The sequence below is a fragment of the Lottia gigantea genome, assembly GCF_000327385.1.
Source record: "Lottia gigantea unplaced genomic scaffold LOTGIsca_71, whole genome shotgun sequence".
In the NCBI taxonomy this organism is placed as follows: Eukaryota; Metazoa; Mollusca; class Gastropoda; family Lottiidae; genus Lottia; species Lottia gigantea.
In genome coordinates, this window is record NW_008710397.1 from 741,395 (window position 1) to 756,276 (window position 14,882).

At 34.3% G+C, this 14,882-nt stretch overlaps 1 protein-coding gene across 1 annotated transcript in view; it reads left to right on the forward strand.

The window, feature by feature from the left end:
* Nucleotides 1–6,847, forward strand: part of LOTGIDRAFT_235858 (hypothetical protein) — a gene marked incomplete at its 5' end in the record, with an annotated part of 11,144 nt that extends 4,297 nt beyond the window's left edge. Inside the window, 9 exons of the mRNA XM_009065866.1 lie at nucleotides 344–478; nucleotides 915–1,018; nucleotides 1,234–1,358; nucleotides 1,849–1,961; nucleotides 2,443–2,571; nucleotides 2,975–3,074; nucleotides 4,219–4,322; nucleotides 4,744–4,914; nucleotides 5,306–6,847. Coding sequence (XP_009064114.1) covers nucleotides 344–478; nucleotides 915–1,018; nucleotides 1,234–1,358; nucleotides 1,849–1,961; nucleotides 2,443–2,571; nucleotides 2,975–3,074; nucleotides 4,219–4,322; nucleotides 4,744–4,914; nucleotides 5,306–5,443 — 1,119 coding nt within the window. The 3' untranslated portion in view covers nucleotides 5,444–6,847. The remainder of the gene's footprint in view (nucleotides 1–343; nucleotides 479–914; nucleotides 1,019–1,233; nucleotides 1,359–1,848; nucleotides 1,962–2,442; nucleotides 2,572–2,974; nucleotides 3,075–4,218; nucleotides 4,323–4,743; nucleotides 4,915–5,305) is intronic.
* Between the last annotated feature and the right edge of the window lie 8,035 nt (nucleotides 6,848–14,882).

Consider the following 14,882-nt stretch of genomic DNA (forward strand, 5'->3'; position numbering starts at 1 on the left):
TGGNCCCCCCCCCCCCCCCCCCCCCCCTTTGGCTCCGCCACTTCTTCTCAGGAATGTGTAACTTAAAAAAACACGTGTCGGCCGCATCAGATGAGCTCAAGACAACAGCACTTTTGAAAATATATTTGATTTAATTTGGTAGCTTGATTTAGGCAGCCTGTAGCAATCACAATCCAACAATTCAATCAAGATGATGTACATGTTTGAACTTTCCTCAAAGCCAAAAAGTAGATATTCTGATGCTAATAGTAGTGTTTCTAATCGATTCAAAACGCCTTCCAACCAAACATTATGCGTCTGTCCTGGTAACGCATTGAAGTCTATTTTATATGGTGTGTTTCAGGTTGTATATTTCACGGCTACATTCCCGTATGTTATATTGATTATATTATTAATAAGAGGAGCCTTATTAGACGGTGCTATAGACGGTGTCATCTATTTTATTGTGCCCGTTTGGGAAAAACTACTTGATTTAGACGTAAGTGGTTTGTTTTAGTCGTAACTTTGGTTTTCATAAAGCGGCTTTACAGTTGTTGTTACCAACCTTGCTGCAGAATAAGGAAAGTTGCTGTTACATTTTTAACACGTATTGTGAAAAGCTCTACATATGGTTTATGTAAAATAAATCGTCATACAGTTACCGGGGGATTCCAACCAATTGACCCTGAAAACTCATCAGAAAGACTCGATGTACCTTTTGAATAGCCCGAGAAATACAGTCGAGTTTTTGGGAAATCATACCATCGGTATATCACGTTTGTGGAATGGGTAGAGCCAGATTTGTCGGGCTATATTTTCAATCTTGAATCTGTGTGCACGGGTTGACCTTTGGAGGAAGATCGAGAGAGTTCTCCACGTTGAGTTGGTCGTTGGTGTTATACAGAATAATATCATTTCATTTGATCTTAACATAGGTATGGGTAGCCGCTGCCGGTCAGATGTTCTTCTCCTTGTCCGTATCGTTTGGTGGTATTATTATGTTTGGTAGTTATAATAAATTCAAAAATAATGTATATGCGTAAGTATATCTTTCAACCCAGCTATATAAAAGCTTGTCTAAAGCTCATTATCAGTGTCGAAGTCCATACAATGTTGCCTTAACGATCTGCCAAAGCTGTCGCATCCTTGGATTGTTCAGCAACAGTTCTACTGGTATGACAATGCATTTTTATCATCATTTAACTATACTGTTGGATCTATTTCATCATGCTATAACTCTGTTATGTATTTTAGAGACGCGTTATTAATCAGTGTAATGGATGTGATAACGAGTATTATAGCAGGTTTTGTGATATTCACCACATTTGGTGGTATGGCCAGGTCAATTGGTGCAGAAATAGACGAGGTTGCTGAAGTTGGTAAGCTCAACAGGTTTGATTAACTAAGAAATTAACTAACCTATTTTTAGGTTATGCCTCCGATACTGATGTGGATTTTTTTCTAGTTGCATCGCCACCAGGGTGATCATACCTCGCAACGCTAAGCAAACAAAAATTGAATGTGATAATACTTTGTCATGGTTGACATATTACCTTTCACTTCTTCTTTACTGAAATGTACAGGTTTGAGGGATGGTAAGGGGGTTTTTTTTATATTTTTTTATGTACATCGAAGACATTGATAGCGTCGGTTTACACTATTTTCATTTTCAGTCAGACGTGTGTGGATGTTTCAATTCCACTTATGCCAAGCGTTTTATGACGACGTATAAGCGGCCTTTGCAAGACTAGAACCACACACATCTGATGAAAATTGGAATGATGCACAAAAACGTTACAAAACCTCCTTACAATTCCTTTTAATGATCTTTAAAGGTAATATGTCAAAATGTATCGTTTTCATTTTCAGGTTATGGTTTAGCTTTTGTAGCCTACCCTGAAGCCTTATCCAACTTCCCGATACCACAACTATGGTCCGTGTTGTTCTTCTTCATGTTATTTACATTAGGTTTGGACAGTGAGGTAGGTAGTTGTCTTTTCTTGATTAAAATTATTGCCCTTACATCATTCAACGACTGTTCATGTTTTTGTAAATCTAGGGCATTGGTGGTTTTGAAATTGGTTGTTATTCGTCTTGATCCACGGGCTTCTTAATGTATTTTAATGTTATGATAAAAATGCGGTCACAAATCCAATCACTAAGACTTGGCAAATACTTATATTAACTAAACCGCATGTGTCTTCCATGTCAGGGCCATAACCACATCAAGGCAAATGAGGCAATGACTCGTGCAGAATTTAACAAACAATACATTTTGTTTAAAAATTGAATATGTAAATATGATATCGGCTAAATATATTGATTATTTGAAGTCTACAGTAAAATTGGTCACCTGATAGAAAATAGACCCTAGTTACTGCGCTAGTATTCCAGCCTTCGACAACAATTCCCTTATATAATATGATTTTTTCATATAAAACCAGTTCTTTATCATTTGAATAGTTTGGTCTAATGGAAACAGTACTAACATGTATTCAAGATGAATTCCCAAAGACAAGAAAATACAAAGGTCTCATGTGTGTTGGACTTGGGCTCTTCTGTTTTGCTATAGCTCTTCCAGTGACATGCCCTGTAAGTATAACCTGCATAATAATCAGCTCCCTTTTTCTTTTGTGTTTGATCTGCAAGTATAACCAACATCTATATAGCTCCCTTGCAAATACATGTACGGCTTACATTCATGTAGACATTTTGGTTTAATCATGGTTCTGTAAGTAAAACCTTTACTGACATAGATCCTTTGTAAGAATAGCTTAAAATATTTTTATATCCCTCATGAAAGTATCGCTTACATTTACGTAGCTCCCTCTGTCGTTCGACCTGTACGTTAAGCTTATGTTTATAAAATATAGTTATGTAGATCCTTTAGTCCTTCTTGAATTGAGTTTTCCTTGTTCACCTCCATAGCTCCTGGTCAGTTGCCCGATATACTTCCACTAATTTTCCACTGAAATAGTAATTTTGGTTATTGTAGGGCGGTGATTATATTGTAACGTTAATGGACCATTATGGAGCTGATTTCTCGGTGTTGTTTATTGCTGCATGTGAAGCTGTAGCTGTAGCATGGGTGTATGGTAAATTATCCTTTTCAGAACCTCTGGTTAATTGGGGTTAATTGGCGAAGCAAGGGAACTAAATGTACCAGTTTCTGAAATAGTTTTCAAACAGAAATTGTATTTCCTGATACCAGCCAATGCCACTAGGAATTCGGGTGGATAGTAATGTGGATAATAATTTGATGTATTGAGCTCTGGTATTTCTATATCATTATCAATTGATGTATTGTGTACTATTTTAACAGTGGTATTTCTATATCACTCTTCAATTGATGTATTGAACACTATTATAACAGTGGTATTTCTATATCATTATCAATTGATGTATTGAGCACTATTTTAACAGTGGTATTTCTATATCACTCTACAATTGATGTATTAAACACTATTTTAACACTGGTATTTCTATATGACTCTACAATTGATGTATTGAGTACTATTTTAACAGTGGTATTTCTATATCATTATCAATTGATGTATTGAGTACTATTTTAACAGTGGTATTTCTATATCATTATCAATTGGTGTATTGAGTACTATTTTAACAGTGGTATTTCTATATCATTATCAATTGATGTGTTGAGTACTATTTTAACAGTGGTATTTCTATATGACTCTACAATTGATGTATTGAACACTATTATAACAGTGGTATTTCTATATCATTATCAATTGATGTATTGAGTACTATTTTAACAGTGGTATTTCTATATCATTATCAATTGATGTATTGAGCACTATTTTAACAGTGGTATTTCTATATGACTCTACAATTGATGTATTGACCACTATTTTAACAGTGGTATTTCTATATATCACTCTACAATTGATGTATTGAGTACTATTTTAACAGTGGTGTTTCTATATCGCTCTACAATTGATGTATTGACCACTATTTTAACAGTGGTATTTCTATATCGCTCTACAATTGATGTATTGAGCACTATTTTAACAGTGGTATTTCTATTTCACTCTACAATTGATGTATTGACCACTATTTTAACAGTGGTATTTCTATATATCACTCTACAATTGATGTATTGAGTACTATTTTAACAGTGGTATTTCTATATGACTCTACAATTGATGAATTGGGCACTATTTTAACAGTGAAGATATTTGATTATTGTATGTATTTAATATTCTATATAATATTTTGTAGGTGTGTTACGATTCTGGAGAGATATTAACTACATGTTAGGTTATAAATCTATTACATGGCCATTTTGGGCTGTATGCTGGGTTTCAATTCCTATACTGATTGGAGTAAGTATTTGTACCACGTCACGTGCTACTTGAATTCTGGCAATCATTTTCGAATGAATTGAATTATCAACAACAAAATACTACTGAGAGTCTTGGATTACCTATTTAACAGAGGGAATATTCAGTCCGAAACGTTGGTCAATTTGATTTTATTGTGTCTCTATGGACCAAAGACAATTGTTGACAAATGGACAGGGACAGAGTTGAAAATTCTATTTTGAATATTTGTACTTCCTATCCCTAACAATTTGGTTACTTCCTTGAGTGGCATTTGGTAACTGAGGTATGAATAACTGGACACTATTATATGGATAACAATTACTTTAATGAATAACTCGCGACGTTTCGACGATGATGCTGTCGTTTTTATCAAGCAATGGTTTTTGAAGGTTTTTGGTCATTTTCGTCTTCTATTTTACAGTTACTTTTCTTGTATCGAATGATCAACTATAAATCACCAAAATACCCTAGTGGTGATCCGTACCCTGAATACGCTCAAGGTTTAGGATGGACTCTTGCGGCCGTAGTTTTATGTCCCGTACCCATATACTTCCTATATGCATTCTTTACGGCAGAAGGTGGATTTTTAACGGTAAGTTCGAAAGTCTAGGAGATCTAATTAGTCACTCATGGGCTATATTTTTGGACAATTGATATACAAAATAAACAATATGATCCATGTGAACTCTCTTGTATACCGAGTTTGCAAATCAAAACACAGAGAACCAGCAGGTGCCCTGAAAGATTGAGAACACCCTGTTTGGCTAGTGGATTGCCATGTTTGGACGTTGAATAACATTAATAATATAGTTTTAACATTTATTTTATATATCATGATAAACCAGAACTGACTGAAAACAAGAATTGTCAAGATCATGGTTGACAAGTGAAGTGCCCTGCAGCAAAATACGAAACGAAAATTCCAGATCTACATTCTTACCAGATATAACCGCCTTTAAAAAAATGTTGTTTTAAATTTTCAGAAATTAAAAACAATAACCACACCAACATCAAGATGGCGACCAAATGATGGCAGTAAAGCGTACATGATCCCCCAAAATGGCATGAATATGGAAAATATGAAAACTGGAATAGACGCACCATATATAGTTTCAGATTAGAAAACATCAATATAACTAGAATATATCATCACCACTCATCATATTGTGTCGAATGCCAGAATACTACCTCCACCAGCTTAGAACGTTACTAGCTATTTTATCATAGGAATTGATGCTTAATAACAGTTTTTATCTAACGAGTTTGTCGAGTTTATTAATCCGCCGAGGTTAAAATCAAGGTTTACCGAGTTTGATAGTTATTGATATTTTATGCAACTATCGTAATATCTTGTTTTGCTGAGCCTACAAAATGAATCTGTAATGTAGAAATGTACCAATTGCTTTGAAACGTGTTGTTATATAAATTTGTTTACTTCATCAGTCCTAGGGTTTCAGTTAAAGCACTACGTTTTTATATCGTACCATTTCGAATTATGCACATCTTCAAAGTGTTCTTTGGGGCGTTAAGAAGAGACTGCATTAGTGCATTAGCATTATGTCTTGTGATTTGTCTGATGCAATCCGTGTTGTTGCATGGACAGTAATCGGAGATGCAACAGATCTAAGATTTATCTTTTTCTAATAATTTTTATCCTAAAATGGTTACCCCATTTAAAGAATTCTGTGTACAACGTTATTGATCATGATCCTCATTCCAATCAGTGCCATTAATAAGGACTATGTACGGTGCATCCCTTTTTATCCATAACCATATATAGGAACAGAATGTCTGTCCGAGTAAAAAATCTTTTATATCACGAAATCCCCAAATACCACTGTGCCTACCGCTACCCCAAAACACATTAAAATTAGGACCCAGCGGCCTTCTGCTTATATGTTGTCATCATTTTATACTTAAGTTATTAACATCTGTTTTTTATTATTATTTTGACTCTCGTACTTACTTGATCTGAAGTTGTTGAAATCGACATTCCATTTGCGATCGCTTACTTTTAGAGATATAATCGTCTAGGCATTTGCTTTGCTAGCTGATAGTAACTTTCCCTGACGTCAGATTTTAAATTTTTAAAAGGGATACTGTTAGAATGTAATCAAAGCTGATATGGCAAATAATTGAAGTAGTATGGCCATTCTTTTAACTTGAATTCTCAGTGGAAGGATTTTACTACTGGAATTCTGCTTTAAGAATATTGTCATTTCGTTATTTCGTTCAAGCGAAGTTTTTATTGGAGGAAATAATACAAAATACGCTGGGGTCATGTGCTAATACTTTGCTTTAACGAAATAAATGTTGATTGCTTTCTGCACACTGCATTGAGAAGTCATTTATTTAACGCATTAACATGTTCTTTTAAGGAAATTATTATAAAGGGATTTCAATCGATCTCTCATTTTTTGTAAATTTTATTTGGATTGAGTTCATTTCTGTCCAATTTGTGAAAGAAATATATTTAACAATGTATCATTTTATTTATCATAACGAAATAAATTTTTAACGTAGAATTGTAGTTTTTTTATGCGATTGCTCAATGGCGGCGTAGTAATAATGATATTATGGCATATCGAAACGGATCATGGACACACAATATGTAATTGAAAGCAACTATTTTCGAAAACTCAAAGGAATCAAAAAAATCAAAGGAGCAACTAGACAGACGTCACCACATATTCCATGTTGGTTTTCACAATCGTATGTCCCTCTTTCGGTCTCTGTGTTCGGGTACTCTGAAGATGGACAAATTGCCTCCGTAGTCAAATCCTTATATACATGTTCTGTTTTTCTACGAGACACCATTTTGGTGGAGGGTGTGGCAGGGGGGAGGGGGGAGTGAGATGAGGCTTGACTATATGTAAATAGTCTTCGGAAAAAGACATCGCATAGTTCCTTCAAAAATATCTCAAACTAGGAATTTCTTTTCCTATTTCTATAGATATATTTTCTGTATATGACAGTGTCTCAAGAAAAGACGACTCGTCTTTTTAACCTTCAAACGCGGATAATTCTGGACACATATATGGATTTGAAGGCTCAAATTTCGACTGCGAGTTGTGAACGCTATTATTGATTGTAGCTCGTTCCTTTAAAAGTAGGATACTAGAGAGATACTACACTAATCGTGATGGAAAGAAATGTAACTTATAGAACTAAAGAATACTGAACACTAGACTATTATATGGTGAAAAAAAAGATCGAAATATTTCGAATCTTGTGACCAGATGTCGTCGTCGTTCAACGGCTGGAAAACGAAATTAACTAATTTTGTCAGGTAATCTGAAGAATCCTACTTGATGTACTTAAAAGATGCGGTCTAATCATTTGATAGATTACAATTTTTACGAGACGTCTTAATTTCGGACCCATTATTAGACCATAATAGCAAGGTTGGGATAATAGCTAACTACATTTTTATTAGGACAAGATAATCTCTCTTAACACTTTCATTTCCCTTTAATTCCAATTCAATTCTTTAAGGTGAACCTTTAGAAAAGACAAAATTTGAAGCTTCAATTCGGTTGTTTGTAGCGGGTGTCAAATGGTCTGAGGGTTTATTCACACCCCTAACAGTTGGCGTTTTTGACAACGGATTAAAACAAAGGGTCGAATTATACGTTTATTACAGCTTTTGGGGATTATACGGCAATCGGTGAATTAAATTACTTGAATAGCTATAATTAGCTGGACAAATCTCTTTATTCTTTCTATATACTGACTACTGTCTATCTAGCATTGTTTCTAGTCTAATCACCCGTCAACAATGTTTTTTTTTTCGTCCCAATCTCCCCCAATATACAAATTACTCGTTTGTTTTCTTTAAGGTTTTTCCCGCCTCGCCGACCTCGATCTTCTGTCACATTCTACTGTTGTTTTAACTTATTGTTTCACGCCAGTCGTGGGGGAAATTGGAAGAAGTCTTAAAAGATTTAGTTAAGACTTAAGAAAAATATTTTTGCGTTTTCTGTCAGGCGACGGGAGTATTTTTAAATCTACGGCGTCGTTCATCCCGACGTCTATCACGTCATTGCTATAAAATGGCGCCATTGCTTTTATTAGAATCCTGAAGTTGAATAATATTAAACATTTCATTAGGTTCTTAATATAATATTTTATGAAAATAAAATAATAGTAGGGATTGAATCATAAATTAATATTAATTCTAAGAGTCGATAGACCAGAAATTTAAATATTATATTTAATTCGCAAATTCATTGTATTCCCTTCTAAAGCACAGCTTGAATTTTTTTTTTTTTGCAATAACAATAACATGGGAGAAAAATTGCAAGGGCGAAATATATGGGAAATTTCATGGTTTTCAGAAAAAGGACTTTTTTTTCTGACCAAGAACATTGAAAAACCAACATGATTTCCTTCATCTAATTTGTAAATTTTTTCTCAAGTTTGTGTCTTTAAGAAAGAATTTCAATTCAAATGTCCACGTAGAAGGTATGCTATGTAAGAAACCTAAAAATGGGATTTTGGTATCAGATTTTTATGAACCTGACTGAGCTAGTATACAGGCAGCTTCAAAGAATGTGAACAGCAGATTATAATTTAAGCGGTATCGCATTGCAGTTTGCTGGTCAAAATGGCCCATTTTGAGATCATATATTTCGTATGATTAACCAAAATTAAAATTCATCACGACGATCTGCGAATCAAATCAAATTTTCTATTTTTCGTGAAGATTTCTGCAAAAACTAGCAATATTCAGCAAAACAGAATCACGACAGGAGCTAACGCTATTGGCAAGATCAATCTGAAATCTACAACTGGAACATTTAAAAAATTACCGAATTTTGCCATGACAGCTTGCCTACTATTTTTAGATTTCCAACCTTTTTAATTCTGTGCATACACAGAAGAAAGCTAGAGACCTATATTGTAAACACTCGCTCTTGTCACAGAATATCTGGGAAGATTCCAATTGTTCGAACGTCAATACTGCCAGAGTTATATAAGGATTTAGACAAATCATGGTAGTCACTAATTCTACAGAAGATAATGACTGTATGATTATATCATATATATCATTATAGTTAATTCTAGCATGTATTTAATACGGTGTTAATTATACTCTACTATATTAGTCCATATAACTTCTGATAATTAATATACACTGTCACAATTAACTGTAAAAGTACGGTAGGCCTACATATAGGCGTATATACTATAAAATACGGTAAAGAGTTACTGTAAAATCGGCTGTAAAAATACGGTACATAGGCGTATATACTGTAAAAATCCGGTTAATATGCCTATATTGTAAACAATCAGCCGTTTAAAATACGGTAAATAAATACTGTCAAAATCAACCGTAAAAATACGGTACATAGGCGTATATACTATAAAAATCAGCCGTTTAAAATACGGTTAAGAGATACTGTAACAATCGGCTGTAAAAATACGGTACATAGGCGTATATATTATAAAAATCGGCAGTATAAAATAGAGTAAATAAAATATACACCGTCAAAATCGTATATAATACGCACTTTTTATGGTAACATATTAGCCAATAAAATCTTATTACTATGATCAGAGTTAAGAGCTGTATTTATTACTAATGAATTTTACAGTGTATATATTAATAAAGATTATATGTCTTGTTAAGTCTGACTTAAAACTATCCATAATCTCTCTCTGAACTTTGATATATTTTTACATCTATTAATTTGCTTCCTAAGAATCTCTGAGAATATTGTCAGGTACCACATTGCAAGGCGTGAAATTCCAATCTGTTTTTTTTTTGTTACTGAGGATTTGTTAGCTAAGCTAAGCTAAGCTAATCAGAAATAGTGTTCACAGCTTACCGTCGAAATTTGAGTCTTCAAATCCATGTATGTCCAGAATTATCAACTTTAGAAAGTTAAAAAGACGACTCCTCTTTTCTCGAGACTCTGTCATATATTGGAAACACACATAAAAAAATAGAAAAAGAAATTCCCAGTTTGAGATATTTTTGAAGGAATAATGCGATTTTCTTACATTTCTAGTACTTCTGAAGACTATTTATATACATGTATATTCAACAAATCAACCCCCAAAATGCCAACCTATGCCTTAAAGGTTAACGCCGGTGTTAGATTCTCACATTGAACTTCGTATCCGTCTAATTTTGCAAAACAGAAACATTTGGTTCTAAGGAAACTTCAAATTTTTGCTATTTATATTGGTAGCTTTTATATGTACAGACACATATTCTTAAGAAACAAACTTGATTTCGGGATTGATGACGTCACAAATGATCTTTTTATAATTTTTTTCAGGGAGCTTAGACAATGTTCTACAAACAAACAAAATATATATAAACATTTTTTTATTACCATAAATAGCTTAAATGTTTACCCTTTTTTGACAGCTGTTCGAATGAGTCCGCATAAGCACGTGTCTAATGTTATGGTGCGTGTAACATCGAATACCAAAAACTGGAATTCCAATAACATTTAAACTCAGTCTTCATGGGCAAAATCTAGTTGGAACCGTTTGAAAATGTCCACATGTAAAAAATTAAAGGGGCAGGTAGGCCATTTTTTTCGCCAATCATACTTTAGTCTCAGACTTTTTAGCTAAGTCAAACAGTTATAGTGTTCACAGCTAAGCGTCGAAATTTGAGCCTTCAAATCCACGTGTGTCCAGAATTATCCGCGATTGAATGTTAAAATGACGACTCGTCAAGAAAAGTCATATATAGGAAAAATAAGTAAAATAAAGTCTGAAGTATATTTAAAGGAATTTTCATACATTTCTAGTACTTCATATTTTCAAGATTAAAATCAACCTCCAAAATGGCATACCTGTCCCTTTAAGTGGGAATAAAACAAGGTTGCTTCTATGGTAGATCTTGTTTTCAAAATTTATTGAAAATTGCGTTGAAACAATTTTGATGCCACAATTTTTGAAAAAAGAGCTTTTTGAGCTCACAATTAGGGAGTGAAAGCCAACCTTTTTTTTTAGAACTGAAGGTTCTATATAAGAGTTGTTTGGCAAGAGAATTAAATAAATAAATATATCTAATATTGCCAAGCACTGCCCGAAATGTTAAGAAAAATTTATTTCCAATAATCACATCGGAAAAAGAACAGGAAAAAATTATAAAACGAAAACATGTTAAACAGCAGTAGGCTTTGAATTAATCAAGTGAAAATCCCAAACCAAGCGAAAACAAAATAAGTGGGGTGGGGCTATCAATCAAATATAGATTATCAATAATACCTATATGAGAAGAATACGGTTAATTTGAAAAAGTCGCTATAAACAAGTAAAAACTGGTCGAGATATTGAAGTGGACAATCAACTATTACTATTAACATTGACCAATGAAACGAGAGTATTACGGTATTACAGCCAAACACAATGAGATTGAACACAATAGTCCCTTGCGGAGTCTTACGTAACAAACGAGGGTATAAAGCGGTCCGGAGATGTTTTGATGGACAGACTAGGTCGTGGCTTGACAACAACACAGGTAAATATTCTTATTTAACCCGGCTTGTGACGACAGTAATGACGTCTTTCCTTAGTACTAATTGTTTAGACGTTTGTGGGAAGACAGTCGAAGAAAGGTTTATGTCTGTGGCTCTGTTGATTTGAATTGAAAATGGTATGTGTTTTTTTATTTTGTTTACATTTGATTTTGTCGATCAGGTATTTTCGGTGCTCCTTTTCGACTTAATCGATTTCGATCGATTTTAAGATAATCGATTATTGACGATTTCAATTTATTGATATCTATGCACGTGCAAAATGACTCTTGATCTATTTTACAAAAGCATTGTATATATTATATCAGCCGAAGTTTATTCGTGAAATGGACGCCTCCATAAGAATTCACACCACTACTGTCTTTACGGTGTTGTTTCTGGATCACATTTTGCAAATGATGTTTTCTATTTGATCATTGAGACGCATTAATCCAGCAAAGGTGTGTTGCTTTCCTTTCGCCAGGAGACATATTTCTAAAAAAAACCAGGACAACAATCAAGCGAGCTAAACGCTTTCTCACTAACCTATTCTCTTCGCACATTTATTGGTGAATCGATATTTTAAAACTGGACTGGATTGTCCCAATTGTGACTGGAAATCGTCCTCCGTAAAAACAAATTTCGATGTGATCATGTGTGCTCATGTTGTACCTTTTGTCAACTTGAAGCTATTTTTATACTGTTTTGATGAAGATTAAAAAAAAACAATCTGTAAAAATTAATTTACGAACGAATATGCGAAAACAAAAGGGTTCGTAGTGCAATGTTGGATTAAGCCGAGTATCCGATTTCTCTATTCAAGACTGTAGATAAAAGAGACTGGCATAAAATCATCTCGTTGATCTGTAGGAGATATGGCACATATGCTATAATGATAATGATTGTAATGGACTGTTAGTCTGATTAATTAGCGACTACATCTTTGATTCTAAGTAAGCATTAGCCTTATGATCAGGTGTCCACTGAATCTAATTTACTTAGACTCTGAGGGTTGATAGCCGGTCATCTGGCTCGATACATTAATGCCTTTAATTAGCTGGGCGTTTCATGTTTTAATTAGTGTTCTCGTCTTTAGGCTTGGACATCAACATGTAATCTGAGTTTCTTGATTTGAGTAAGAAATCGGTTTATATAGCTTATTGTTCGCGATTCTGATTTGTCATTGATGTTAGGTTCATGAGAGCTATATTTTGTAAGGACACTTTTAGACGATTCTCTTAACGATTGGAATATGGAGTATGATTCCTTCCCTCCTGTGACTAATGAAGACAAGCAACGCCATCTAGTGTTCGATGAGGTAACTTTTCCAAATTATTGTATACAACTTCTGTTATCGATTTCTAATGCATCATAAGCATACGCGGGTTAGATTTAATGTCCTTTTAGAGAGTTGACGTTGTCTATCTATTTCTGTGTTCAAGTATTGAGATTAGGGATGTTTTTCTTTTGTGGATTTGTAGTTTATGCAAAATTATGCACATTGCACACTTCATGGGTTTGTCTGCTAATATAAGCCTACTCAGAAGCAGAAACTGTAATTCCTCATTTATTATTTGTGCTTCCGGTTTATTGGCGAACGATTTCACTGTTCCAGCTTCAAGAACAGCATATTGGACTGTAGAAACAAAAGTAAACTGTTGCCAACATTTTGGCGAAATAAATTGCATTCCGAGACCGGGTCATATATCTAAGGGACCAGACCTTGGTCCTTGGTGGCATTTGGCTTTTCCGTATTTTCGTTTCTGGGCGGATTATATTACCATTAATTAAGCGACACTTCAAGCTGCCAGAAAGGACATCGCCAAAATTCTTTGCTATTTAAATTGGTATCTTTTTTTCTCGCAAATCCCTTACGAAAATAATCCGTAACTCAGATTAGTTTAAGCCTAGGAATAATGCGGATTAAGCTTAATGTTTAACGAATTTCACCGAAAGAGAAACGGAACATACGGTTGAATGAACGAAACGAATGTGCCTCGGGCTATGACTCTATCACCTTTACCATGTATTGCCCGCTAGTGCTTTGTTGTCTTTCAACAAAGTTACATAACTCGAATACAGGTGAAAGCTAAATGACATACTGATAATAGAGCAGTGTTATTGTTATCAGGATAATTTTCACATGATTTGAACAAATTATCGAGTTTTATAACCGCAAGGGGTATATTAGAAGTTCAGTTGACAAACATCTCATTATACAACTTGTATACTTTGGTATAATCGCCTATTTATTATTTCTTATATATTTTTAGTTACTAAAACTATAAGCCTTATACTTTGTAGGTTTTGGGCTTCTTATTATTATAAGGTCTAAACAATTATTAATGAGAACTTTCCATGGATAATATATTAAGTATATAACTTATTATGCTTTCAGCCCGAGCAACTCTGATTCAATGCTCGACCATCCGTTTTCACCTCACAGCGGTGTATGACTTAAGGGTTAACTGTACAGAGACCTTAGTTTGATATGGAAAAAAACCTAACCTTATTCTGCCTTTAAAGATTTCTGAAGGTCTCCAATTACTTAGAACCGGAAGTCGCATAATCTGTTTTAGAGATGAAGCAGTTGATGAATAAAAGTCCTACATCGGCTATCACTGACTTTCACACACTCACGGTGAGATGGTGGACTAAAACTCGGAATCCCCCCTTAAACCAACGAGTTACAAGCATGCATGTTGATCGCGCGGTTCCAACATAGCAAAGGTTAGATATTACATTCTGGTTTGTTTATTCGGTTCCTCTCATTTGTCGGTGTAGCGGTTGTAGCTCAAGCTAAGGACCGCTCAATTTAGATCGGATATTTTTTTTAAAGTCTCAAATTGCCACTTATACTGCTATTCTGGCAAAAATACATTTGCAAATTGGTGTATAATGTTCTCTTATTACCTAACAGTTACTACCAAAGTATTGCAGGTACTTATTACTTACTAATCAATAGTGTTGTTCAAGAGGATTTCTGACATCCGAAACCGCAGATATAATCTATCAATGACGAATAATAACTTGAAAAGGTAGGTGGAAACAGCCTAAGGTAATGGCAAATGAAGTCGAG